The following is a 14,276-nucleotide window of genomic DNA, read 5'->3' on the forward strand; positions in this document are numbered from 1 at the left end:
GTATCACTTTCTTGTAGCCTGTGTCCTTCTCTGTTCATCATGTCAAAGGCAATGAAATTATCTCAAAATGTTGCTGTATCCTTCTTTATTGAAATCATGTCTAATACAAATACTTTTATATTCACTTTTTTAAACAAATAAATGCAGATTTTTACATTACAGAAGCAAATAAGAACATTATCCAGAACAAATTTAAACATTTAAAACACCAGAAGAAGCGAGAGGCATAGAGAATTGTATTTATTCTTGTATAATGAATCAAATTTTTTGAAATCAGTTCCTCTAAATCGAGTAAATATCGTTTCTATTTTTTTTTTTTTTGTTGCCTTAAAGCATAACAAAATATGAAAGCCGTCATTCTATGTTCGATTAAATTATTCTATAACAGTCGTTACATTATATATTATATAAGGAGTGATCAAATGAAAAGGTACGAAATGACGTAAAAACGTAACAGTTAAATATTTGCATATTCCGCCATGGGAGAACGTAGCGAGACATCTCGGGATGCGATTGCAGTCTCTGACTGGGATCGGAGCATGCGCAGGAGAGAGCAGAGGCTCTTATCAAAAGCGGCGTCCGTATGTGGCAGTCCGTATGAGGACAGGATGGCGTTCGCGTTGCAAAATTCGACGATTGAGGAGCAGTGTGATGTTATCCGATTTCTGACAGCGGAAGGTGAGAAACCGGCAGCTATTCATTGCCGGATGGTGACAGTTTACGGGGATAAATGTGTCTCTGACAAGTCTGTCAGAAAATGGAGTGCCCGTTTTTGTGCAGGCCGTGAGAGTGTGGGTGATGACCCGAGACCAGGCCAGGCAAATACTGTCATCACGAGCGATCTCATCGACAAGGTGCACGACCTAGTGAGAAGTGATCGACGTGTCACATTGCGAATGTTGGCGGTGAAGGTGAATGTGAGCTATGGAACAGTGTGGTAAATTGTTCACGACAGGTTGCGGTATCGGAAGGTGTGTGCCGCTTTGGTTCCGAAGCAGCTCACCGACCAGCAAAAGGAACTGCGTATGGGGCTAGTACTGCAACATCTGTTTCGGTATCAGGAAGATCCCGCTTTCATGGAGCGGATCGTCACGGGTGATGAGACCTGGTGCCATCACTAAGAGTCAGAGACAAAGCGGAACAGCATGCGTCGTGACTTCCCCCTAAAAAGTTCAAAGCCGTGCCGCCTGCAGGCAAGGTGTTGCTCACCGTCTTTTTCGATGTTCAAGGTCCTCTACTTGTGGAATTCCTCGAGCACAGAAAAACCATTAACTCCGATGTGTACAGTGAGACACTCCGACGCCTACACAGGTCTATCAAGAACAAAAGACCGGAGCTACTCACGGAGGGTGTAGCTCTGCTCCAAGATAACACGCGTCCGCACGTCGCCATAGTCACACACATGGAACTGGCCAAGTTCAAGTAGGAGATCTTGGACCATCCTCCGTACAGTCCGGACATGTCGTCCTGCGATTTCCATGTATTTGGTCCACTAAAGAAACACCTGAAAGGGAAGCACTTCAACTCGGACGACGTACTCAAGGACGCTGTAAAAATCTGGGTCTCGTTACGGCCACAGGAATTCTGGGAACAAGGAATCCTGCGGCTTGTTCATCAGTGGGATCGTTGTGCTCCGGCCGATGGTGTATATTTTGAATAAAGTCTACATTTGTACCCACCGTGTCGTTTCGTACCTTTTCATTTGATCACCCCTTGTATTTATATTTTTAAGATATTAACATTTTTGTTGAAAATAGTTATCCTGACTCTTTTTTGCTGCCCCTGTAAACATAAATAAGTAAAAAAGAAACATTATTGAATGTTTGGTTAAATGATTCTTTAACAGCCGTTATTAGGGAGTAACTTTATTAGCTTTTGGAAACAGCTCTCCTGATATTTTTGCTGCCATTGCCGGTATAAAGCAACAAAAGACAGAATTGGTTATAGGAGGCTTATTGGGTATGTATTTAGTTTACTACCAATTTAACATACATTACTGAACAGCTTTCATATCTGACAATTTTAATGGATATATTTTTATTTTGAAGGTTCTGGAATATTTGTGACAACTGTTGTAGCCGGATCTATACTTTTAACTCAAAATTTCGGAATGATGAAAAGGCCATTCTTACGAGATTCTTTCTTCTACATTCTAGCTGTAGCATGCGCCTTTTATCTCTTTTTCTCAAAGCATATTTTTATCTATCATGCAATTGGTAACACCTCCATATTATTATTCCCCCTTCATTTCTTATTACTAGTTCGTACAGCGATTTTATTTTGTATATTTTATCTAACTTCATTTCAACAGAATTTTTTCTAAAATCAATGAAATTACGAGAGAGAACTATTTTTTTTCTAAGCAATGTGGTCTTTTTTAACAATGTGCGTACGAATAAAATAAACATGTATGTTCATGACCTACCACAATTATATTTATTCAATCTGAGGGGAGAAACCATCATTTCGGTCATTCAGAGTAACGATCCTTTAGCAACAGTAAACTAGTATTTTAAATAAAATTTAAGAAACCTTCTCAAAAACTGCTATCTCAAATTATCAATATTAAATAAATAAAAATTAGTAATATGTCTTAGAAAGTTACGATACATAAAGGATGATATGATAATAGTATTTGTTAAAAAGTTCAGAAATAATCGTAATTGATTCGCTATTAATTAGTTTATTATTGTTACGTGATTTAGTGTTAGATTAGTTTGGTCTTTAGTAAATAGATGACAGCATAATATATTTTACGTCATAATATTTTTCAACTACTTGAATGCAATTTGCATTAGACATTACATGAATAAAAAGTTGTAATTGTGGTTAGATAGATTATTGTAGAGTAAACAGGGCGTTCATAAAGGGAGGAGGTAGATGACAGGCACGCCATTAAGAGTGCCTGGTTTGTGTGCAGCATCTGAATCTGAAATTTTATTTAACTCAAGTATATTTTTTGCAAATTATTTTCGAAAATTGCAATAAAATAGAATCAGCTGTTCTATCACAATTTAATGTTTTAGTGGGCAAATTAGTTGTCATTTCAAAAAATTACGATTTGTGAGTTATTATTATTCATAGGCCTATTATATATCATTTATGGGCCTATTTCAATGTATTTTTTGACAAAAATATTAGATAGCATGGAACTAAGATTTTTTTGATAAATAACCATGCAGACTAAAATGCGTATGAACAGCCAGCTCTTCATAGAGGGAGAAGTGCCTCTAGGGCGTACGATGATCTATAGACAGGGTTAGTCCTACGTCATCAACGACGTCACTAGCTCTCTTCGTTCCAAACTTTGTTTTGAACGGAGCAAACAATATGGCGTTTCTCATGTAGTTAAAAGTGGGTCAACTAAATCTTTGAATATATTAATATAGAGTCGAATTTAACCACTGAAATGGCAAGAAAAAGTGTTGCATATATTAATATTATGTTAATCTCTTTTTATGATATTAATTGGAGTAGCTTATTAATTGTAAATGATTATGAAAACTTTTTGTATGTATGATTGGGAGAATTTGTATTTAATATTTACCATATAAATTATAGTTATAATCTGGAAATCGGAAATTTGTGAATCTTATTATTTGGAAAATGTTATTTCTAATTTATGTTTAATTTTTCTTAAAATATGTATATTACATTAAATCAATTTTTTTTTATAATATTGAGACAACTTATTAATTGTAAATAATAATGAAAATTTTAAAATAAATTAAAAAGTTATGTAAGGAGCATGAATAAAGTCAGATAAATTAGTGAAAATTATAAAGCATTTAAGATACACGTTTTTAAAATAGTAAATTTACCAATAAATTTGAGCTAAAATGATAGGAAGTAAAAAAAAAAAAAATATGTAAGCAAAAGAGTTGACAGGTCTTAAAACATATTTACAACCAAATTATGAAATAAATTTGGATAACTTGAATGTTACGTTCACTGTAACAAATAAAATATTACTATGAAGGTAATTTAAAAAATTTTGATTGAGACTGTCAAATGCAAATTTTATTCTATAAAAAGTGATAACAGTAACATTTGCCAAATATAAAAGCTGTATAACTAAATATGTATACATGCATTAAAGAGTTAAGTTTCTAAATTAAAAAATTTCTTAAAAATTTGAATTATATTTATTTCAAAGGCATGCGAAATTAATATTATGAAATAAGTAAAATTTAAACACCTATGTGAATACATAGATTAATAAATATGAATGTTAAATAAAAGTTTATGTATGGGATAAGTATGTTTTAAAGAATTCTAAAATAATTCATGTTGCACTTTCTTATCGAATAAAATAGGAATCTGAGATTTTAAGATAAATTCATATATAACACCTAAAAAAATTGTTCCTCTCACATTTATAAATGAAAATTTGAAATTTAAAATATTAAAATAATTTAGCTATTCTATATATTAAAATTCTGGAAACTAAACATAGTATTGACCCTTTTAACATAACACTACACTGCACTATTATAACACTACACATTAACATAGCACTACACTAGTAACGTTAAGAATAATCTAATATTAATTATCTAATAATAAGGTATCTTAATTTTCTCAAAAAATTAATGCATAAAACTATTGTTAAAAGCTAATTAATGATGATATTGACAAATATAAACAAGAAAAAATCTCAAGTCAAAATAAATCTCAGTTTAAACTAAAACTCTGTGCACATTTAACAATATGTATACGTATTAAATAATTTAGTAACATAATTTATTCCCATTTAGTAGTTAAAAACTAAAGCTAATGAGAATTAGCAGCAATAATCAGAAAATCTTAAGCAAACAAAGTTTACAATAACTACAAATTTAATCATCAGACATAATTAAATAAACAGACATTAGTATTGATAAATACAATCTAATTATAGATTAAAAATTACAAAACGTTTTAAAACAATGCATGCCTATCCATAACTAAAGAAAAAAAAGATCAAGATGTAGATCTAGATGTAGATCAAGAATATGTAACAAATTCTAAATAAAATAAGACATTATTATAAACATGAAACAAGAGTTAAAAATATTGACGCTTAAATTTTTATACATCAAAATTAAAGATAACTTGACCATTTTGAAACTTTTTTTAATAGCATTTAATGCACTTAACTCGTAAAATCTACTGATACCCCGTATAAAGAAAACTACTTAAATTAGGAATAAGTCCCTTAGAAGCGCTATATAAATTTATTTATTTCAATAATAAACAAAAAATCTTGCCGTCTTAAATTCACATAGGAAATGCCATTGAAATGGTTCGTTCGAAAAAATGTTTGGAAGGAGGCGGGGTTTGACGTCATAAAATACGTCATCACTGTCTCTATCAGTTTTTACTTCCAAGGTAGTTAATCAAAATATTTTTTGGATCTAGAAAAAATAATTTTAATAGTATTCCTATTCATTTTTAATAACGATAACTTCTGTTGTGTGAGAAGTTTACAGATATCGTGTTTCTTACTGTTAGTAACAACCCAACACAAACAGATATTATTTAAAATTTTCAGAAAAAAGTATTCATTTTGTTTGTGATTTATGAATGAAAACAATTGGTTTTATTCATGTTATGTAAGCTATATTCATTTAAGATTTATTATGGTTTTATTTTTTAAAAAAAGTATTCAGCTAATTTAACAAGAATCTGTGTCAAACTAAATTCGACTTTTATTTCACATTTCTAAATTATAAATTCTAATGACTGTCTATAAAAATGTTTTTGTAATTTAACATTACTGTATTTTACAGGTTTTGTACTTCTGTATTTTGTATACATCTTTGTAGTTGTATTAAGCAGATACATTCATCAAAAGCATCTAGAAAAAATGGACAAAGCTAAAGGTAATCGCTTTTATGCCACTTTCACTAGTTGCCAAGTTAATTATTTAGTGTTTTAAAATAGAAATTATTAATTTAATGGATCTTGTTGTATAAAATTGCGGAGGGATGTTTTCGTACAAAATTAAATGTTAAGCGTCAGAAGTGGGGCATTATTATGGATCACTCCATTAGATTCTTTTTTTTAAAATAAACTTTTGCGTTACCGGTGTCTTCAGACTTTTGGTCTAAACTTAGAGCAGCTCCTGCAGTAGTGTGAGTCGTAAGTACAAGTGTAACATTAATGCATTTTATAAATTATTAATGGAAGTCCTGTGGTACATTATTAAAAATTAAAATTTGAAAACATTTCAAGATTCCATTGCTCATTCAAATATTTTGTCTATTAAACAAAATTAAAAAAGTTCTGCCATTTAAGTATTTTTTGTTTTAATTTTTTAGAAGCGGAAGCGGGAGAAAGCGGTGAAGTGAAAAAAGGATTGAAAATAACGGGTACAAAAGCTGCTGATTATGATAATCCTGAAGCATATGGAGTTGTTTTAACTGGTAGGAAAAGAGTTTTCTAAAACCACATATTTTATAAATATTTTACATAAAAAAAAACTATTTCAAACATAAATTCACGTCTGGCAAGTCTTGAAAATGGGCATCTATTTTTAAAGTGCTTGAAAAATGTCAACTGGTTTCATAAATATTTGAAGCGAATGAAGTCAAACAATCTTTCAAACATACTTATTATTTCCAACAATGCAAAAAAATATGATTGGTTTTACAAAGAACACTATTTCCTTATATATATGGTGTTCAAAAATTTGTGAGTCACCAATGTAATGACACAACTTTATTATACGAATTTTTGAAAGCGAAATTGATCATGTATTGCATTTCATTTTATGATCCGTAGTCTAAAAAAATTTGAAAAAATTTGCTCTATAAAGGGTTGTGCTACGAAAACCTTGTGGAAAGCTGAGTATTGTTGAAATGAAAAGTCTGCTCTTTTATTTAGTTAACTTTGGTAATAATACAGCAAAAATATTGAGTATGTTTTAGTTTTTTTGAAATTAACACCAAAACTGATAATTGCGATAACTACAAAGTAAATTGAAACCTCTTTACTGTGAAATTGCAAATAGTGCTAAGAAATAATATATTGTTTAAAAATTAAGCGTCGTATCTTAATTTAAAAGAAATTGTTTATTTCAAATTTTTTCAACTAGTATTGCTAGTGTTTCATTAGTTTAAAATTATTTCTTCACACATTAAAAATAATTTTGACGTGTGTTGAAAATATGATGGGAAAATATACGATTTTCTTTGTTTTAAGCAATTAAGAAACATCATATACTAATCAATTACATCTGTTCAGCAAGAAAATTTACCAGTTCTTTTTTCAAAAACTGAAAAAATTGATAGAACAAATATTCCATAATTAGTTTTTATCATTGAGAAACAAAATATGCGAGTCCACCATGAAATTGTACAAGCTTCCAATTTGTCCAATATAGGCTTCCAATTTGAATTTAAAATCATGAAATTATGATTTTTTAAAACTTAAGTGGCAGCTAATCGAAGAAAATATTCAGTTTAAACATTAATGAACTACTTTCTTTTTATAATAGTACTTTTTTCATTATTGTGATTTTAAAATTAGGGTGTTGATGGGTTAATATTAATTTTTTAAACACCGAAAAAAACCACACATTTCAAGCAAGCAATGAAAAATCAATATGAAAAGAAAGAATTTAATTATAAATGAAATAATAATAATCAACACGATAAATTACTTTTCACCTTTGAAACTAGTGGAGCATTTTATTAGAATCCGAAACATAAAAACACGATTTTAGAATAAAACACAATAGCATAAAAACATAATTAGAAACATAAAAACACGATCTGACAGTAATTTTATTTCAAAGCTGAATTTGCGGTAGGTACAGATTTTACCCACAAAACCGACTACTTTTTACGAAGTAAAAAAATAATATATTGAAAATCGGAAAGAAGTACCTTTAGAGAAATTACTGGCATCTCTATTAGCGAGAAGCTAGTTTAAAAAAGTTTGAACAAAAAGTAACGAAATTTAACAGATATTGCGGTTTGTGTTTTTACAGAAATTTTTTAAGGTTTATGGCAGAAGAATTTCCATTTCATCTAATTTTGTGCAATTTTTTTTTTCAGCTTTCTTTAAATACAACTATGAGGAAGATCGTCGTCGAAATACATTGAATCATTTCTGTTATGACAATGAAGTGTTTTCAATATCATTACCCTCAATTTCTGAAGCTCCTCCAAGTAAATCTTATTTCTTTTTAAATCCGCAATATGAAAGCTCACATGTGAACACTCTCAATCACTCACAATCTTTAATACTAAATTCATTTTAAAATATACAAGGTTTTCCATGAAAACCACCCTTAATGTATATTTTCAGAGTATTTTTCTCGAATGAAGACCCATAAATGAAGAAGGATACAAATTAGGGGTAACACATCGATCTGAAAAAAAAAAAAAAAAAAAAAAAAAAACGCAAGTGAAATCTGACTGACAAATCACAATTGAGGAACGCGGATGTAAGAAAATCCAAATCATGTTTGATTGCAAGAAGAAAACTCTGAGAAATGAAAAACGACCCTTAAAAATACAATCAAGTTTCAACCAGTAATCAGACAGATATTAATAATATGGGTGCACGCCTTCCTTAATTCTGATTTATCACACTTCTATAGAGTTCTTGTTTTTATTGTTGTTTAAATATTCAGTTGCAACACTTAATGTACAATGCGCAAAATAAAAAACCGGACCACCATGAATAATTTTGCAAAGATTAATAACAACCTTGCAAAGATTTCGGAAAGCCCTCCCTCATTAGTCAGCGTACGATAGACGCGTGGGGGGAGTGAGGCAAGTCTTAAGGGGTCAAGTAGAGATTTTAAAGGAAATGTTTCCTGTTTCAATGCCATTGCTTTTCTTTTACATTACGCATACTATATCGCGAACATTACTGTATCATATCATAAAAGATAGTGCATATATAGTTTTTTTTATTTATTTATTTTTTTGTATGATGTGACTTTAATTATTAATATTACTGAGGAGTTTTAAAGTTATTTACTATTCATTATTTTAATTGAATACTAGTTTTTATTTTTTTTTTTTTTGTATAATTATGTTCTATTGAAGAAAAAAGAATCAAAAAATAGCTGAAATGATAAAATAAGTTTAAGATACATACTGTAACTTCCATATTTCTCTGAAATAAAGGAAGTTTGTGCGCAATGCTTACTTCAATCTCAGAAACGTAATATATTTTTCGTTGAACAAGCGATTTAAAAATAATGTGAATAACTATTAATACTGCTTTTGAATTTGAAACAGTTACTTAATATTTATTATTTTAAATCGATGCGTTGAGTGACAATAGTTTTTTATTCTTGTATAATCATTTCCTATTGAAGAAAAAAGTAACATAAAAAAGCTGAAATGATGGAAAAAATTAAGTGTACATAGCAAAACTGCCAGATTTCTCTAAAATAAAGGAGGTTAGTGCGCAATGATGATCGCTCTCTTTGAATCGCAATATGTTCATTAATGAAACGATTTAACAATAATGTTAATTTAATTATTAATATTGCTTTAGAATTTTAAATAGTTATTTACTATTCATTATTTTAATTAATAAGTTGAGAGAACATAGGAAATTTTTTTTGTAAAATCATTTACTGTTTAAAAAAAAAGTAGCAAAATTTACCTGAAATGATAAAATAAATTTAATGTGCGTAACGTAACTGCCGTGTCTCTCTCAACTAAAGGTAATAAGTGCGCAATGCTGATCGCATTCTCAAAATCGTAACATATTTTTCGTTAATGAAGCAGTTTAACAATAATGTGAATTCAACTATTAATATATTGCTTAAGAATTATAAACAATTATTTATTATTTTAATTGTATATATATATATATATATATATATATATATATATATATATATATATATATATATATATATATATATATATATATATATATAAGAGAGAGAAAAATAAAACAAAAATATCTAAATGACAAAATAAGTTAACAGAAAGAAATTATTAATTTGTAGGGAAATAAATGTGGCATGTGCGTAGTACTTATTTTGCGAAATTTTGTGCAACAATGTATAAATAATCATTGTTAAACTCACAAAAAAGTACTTATAATTGCAATAATTTTCAAATTCAGAAGACTCGTAATCCATAATGAGTTTTAAAAAAGAGGGAGAATAAAATATCGCTGAAGTTTAAAGACAAATTATTAGAAACCTTTCAAACGGTATGGTATATATAGTTAGTTTCAAGAGTGTGTAGAAAGCTTCCCTGTCTACCAATCAGTGTTATTTTCTACAATAGGAATCCTAAATAGGGGGGGGGGGAGATGTTCACACCTGTAACACTTTAACATTAGCAAGTTGTGCCTGAAGAGAAATGCAAACAAAACTACATGAAACAATGTTCTTTGAAATACCGAAAGTGATAGAATGGGCTACACCTGGACAGGAAACAGGTCATCAGGATCCTTACTAGTTAATTATACTATGCTAGCTAGATAGGGATATTTCTTGGTAACCATTTTAAAGCATGATTAGTCAATACTAGACATTCTATGTTCACAAAGGCACAGATTGAGGGAAAATTGCATTTTAGAGATAAAATGATACTAATGGCACTTAATCTTGTATAAATGATACTTATTCCTAACATCAAACAGAAGTATTGACTGATCATTATTTTAATTTATAAGTTGATTAAAGATAGTAATTATGTAGAATCATTTCCTATTTAAAATAAGTAACAAAAATTAACTGAAATGATAAAATTCACGCAACAATTATTGTAAAAATAGATAGCGAACAATTTTCAATCAATAAGAAAACTGATAATTTTAGAACTATTAAATTTATTTTTAAATAATAAGTAACACTCAATTTAAAACCAAAACAGTCTTATTGCAATATATATATATATATATATATATATATATATATATATATATATATATATATATATATATATATATATATATATATATATATATATATATATATATATATAAAATTGAGAATTAAAATGCTATTGATGCTCTTAAGCGTTGGGTTTTCGCAAAAATTTATGTATTTATTTTCTTAATTTTTTAAAAATAATGTTTTTGTTTTAAATTGCGAGTTACTTATTATTAAAAAATAAATGTAACAGTTCTAAAATGATCAGCTTTCTTATTGATTGAAAATTGTTCGCTATCTATCTATCTATCTATCTATCTATCTATCTATCTATCTATATATATATATATAAAATCTAAATTGGCAAAATAAGTTAACAGAGCGTAATTATTAAATTGTCTGGGGGAAATAAAGGCGGCCCGTGCGCAGTGGTCAATAAATTTTGTGGTTACAACAGAGGACTGTCCGAGTATATTTTACACTCCTTTTATTTTTATACAAAACGTAATAATAGTAAAAAAGTTATGACAATTCAAAGATTACTATTCTTATAAAGAAAATAGAACAGGATAAAAAAAAATACCGTTAAATAAGAGATTAACTCATGGGTAAACATAACTTTTATTATTTTTAAGCTATTACGAGTATTTGTATCCGTTCATTAGTTCGTCTAAAAATGCCTATTAATGCTTAAATAAGATAGCGAACAATTTTTAATCCATAAGAAAACTAATCATTTCAGGACTATTAAATTTATTTTTAAATAATGAATAATGCGGAGTTTAAAATCAAAACACTCTTATTACAAAATTAAAAAAATTAAAAAATACATTTTTACGAAATCACAGCGCTTTATAGAACCAATAGCATTTTCATTTTCTATGTTCCTCCCTTTAATGACCCCGTCCGAGGAGTCTGTCGAGCCACACGTAGGCACCAGACATTTTACATGCAGAAAGGTAGACCCCCTGGCCGGCTGTGGTCAATGGCGTGTGGCATCCATGTCTAATTGGTTGATATCCATGTCAAATGAGGGAGTGCTTTCCGAAATCTTTGCAACCTACTAGTCGAAAGGGTGACTTCAAGGTTAATTTAATTAGGTCCTCGATCCCCCCCCCCAAATATGGGTATGCGGGAAAAATTTTCAACTTGTCGCCATGATAGTCTCCCGCACAGCCGGAGGTGGACAGAGAGTATCTGCCACACGCACTGGCCGAGAGGCCCGGCGAAGCCCCTCCGTGGCATTTACTTAAAAACAAGAAAAAAACATAGTACGTACTATTTTGGCAACAGCCCGGAGGTAATCGGCCAAAAATACAAAAGTAACAAATTCACCTTTAGAATTAAACGTTTTACATGTATAATAGTTGTGATTATTCCGACTATTAACTAACAGGTGAAGTTAAACATCTAGATTAATGTTTACAATAAAATATATAAAAAATTCAACAAAAAAAAATTTAATTAAAATTTATAAATTGGCCAATGGACCCTTATAAATATTTGAAATTTAATAAAATTAACGATATCTACCATGTGAGACCCAGAATTTACCATGTGAGAGCTGTCATAAGATAATGAAAGGGTGACTTCAAATATGCTTAGCGCAGACGACTTTATAAGCCACGAAATCAGACACAAAAATGCACTTTCTCTGAATAAACATGCCTTTTTTTCAACGAAATCGGATTTCTAACCCCCAAAATATAAGGGGTAGCCGCAATCTGGGAAATATGTTTCCCATAGTTTAGTCAGGGGAGCGATCCACAGTACGGATCCCTTAATGTTAATTTCACTTTTTGCTTATTTTGCTGTATCTCGCAAAAGTTTTAAGCGAGTTGAAAAATTTTTGCATACAATTATAAAATTTGTTTATCCAAAGATAATTCCATGAAATTTTTTTTTTATTAATATTTATTATTTTTTATTATTTTATTTAATAATAGTCGCAAAAATGTTGAATTGTAAGGTATGCGATATCTTCAAATATGTAAAATTATTTACTTGAAAATGATGTAAAAAATTTCATACCTTACAATTCAAAATTTCTTCGACAATTATTGAATAAAATAACAAAAAAAAAATTAACTAAAATATATTTTTTCCATGGATTTATCTTTGGATAAACGAATTTTATAAGTGTATGAAAAAATTTTTCAATTCGTTTAAACAATTCTCGAGATATGGCGAAATACGCAAAAAAAAATTATATTGAGGGCTCAGAACCTTGGATCGATCTCCTAACCAAACTATGGGCACTATTTTTCCAAGATTGCGGTTACCCCCTATATTTGGGGGGCCAGAAATCCGAATCCGTTAAAAGAAGGTATGTTTATTCAGACCATGAGAGTTTTTTTTGTCTGATTTCGTAACTTAAAATTTCGTCTACGCTAATTAATTAGCATATCTTTTCAAACCATTAAGATTTAGTCCTAGATCGTGAATATCCGATCATTAGACCAAAAGTTATCCAGGGTGATCGTTTTTTTTTTTTTTTTTTATATTTATTTATTTATTTTTTTTTTTACTTTTTTTTTGCGCGCGCTGTATGTTCCTTTCCGTCTGCATTTTTTACAAATATTCTAAAAAAATACACTGGAGGTTTTGAATGTCAGGTTAGTCAACGGCGACTGACAGTGTTATGCTGTGTTAGTCCCCGGTAACTGACGAAGTAAAATATGATGCATTTACTTAATATAATACTATAAGTTTACTTAATTTTATTTATTACAAATCAAATTCTTATCTATTTCAACCTGTTCATAGTAGTGGGCTGCGCATTGTTCGGCCACAATAAGCGGGTGGCCTGATGAGGATTTCCTTAAAAATACGCGTAATGCTCAACGTGTTAAAGGTGGTCCTTACGAATACCTTGCATATTTATCTGTCCAAGTTCGAAAAATAGATTTAATAGAAAAATAGCTCGAAAAAAAAAAAACTTTTGTGCTATAGAAGAAAAAAAAATGTGTTTATCCCTAAATGTGTTGGAAAACTTGGTTTATCCCTTTTTAACAACTTAACCCAAGATTAACTGCTAAGTTATTAAATACATTAATTTACCCTACTATCTAAAATAAATTGATTAAAAAGACCTTTTATATAGTTAACTGAGTAGCGAAATTAATACGAAAATTCCATTCATGCATATTTCTAAAATAATTGTATATGGAGATTTAAATATGGTTCATTTGTAGGTTATTTAGAAACTGAAATGCAACGATATGAGGAAAATATGTGTTCTCCCGGATGTGATTATTACAAGTCATCAAAAGATGAAAAAATTCCTATTCCTGAGCCTGTAAACCAATGGTCAGATTTCGCAGAAAAAGTGTCCCCTGTAAATTTCAAGGAATGGTCACAACAGAATTGGATGGAGCGATCTCTCGATATTTTAAAAGTAAATCATTGCTTAAATATCATTTAATTTATACACCAA

General features: G+C 29.6%; 1 protein-coding gene across 1 annotated transcript in view; it reads left to right on the plus strand.

Moving 5' to 3' along the window:
• Positions 1 to 14,276, plus strand: part of LOC107437019 (mitochondrial sodium/calcium exchanger protein) — a 65,963-nt gene that overhangs the window by 19,059 nt on the left and 32,628 nt on the right. Inside the window, exons 4-10 of the mRNA XM_016048882.4 lie at positions 18 to 75; positions 1,857 to 1,959; positions 2,049 to 2,216; positions 5,772 to 5,864; positions 6,303 to 6,407; positions 8,043 to 8,156; positions 14,035 to 14,237. Coding sequence (XP_015904368.2) covers positions 18 to 75; positions 1,857 to 1,959; positions 2,049 to 2,216; positions 5,772 to 5,864; positions 6,303 to 6,407; positions 8,043 to 8,156; positions 14,035 to 14,237 — 844 coding nt within the window. The remainder of the gene's footprint in view (positions 1 to 17; positions 76 to 1,856; positions 1,960 to 2,048; positions 2,217 to 5,771; positions 5,865 to 6,302; positions 6,408 to 8,042; positions 8,157 to 14,034; positions 14,238 to 14,276) is intronic.

This window comes from Parasteatoda tepidariorum, chromosome 11 (genome assembly GCF_982258835.1).
Source record: "Parasteatoda tepidariorum strain Cologne lab strain chromosome 11, Ptep-v5.0, whole genome shotgun sequence".
Taxonomy (NCBI): Eukaryota; Metazoa; Arthropoda; class Arachnida; order Araneae; family Theridiidae; genus Parasteatoda; species Parasteatoda tepidariorum.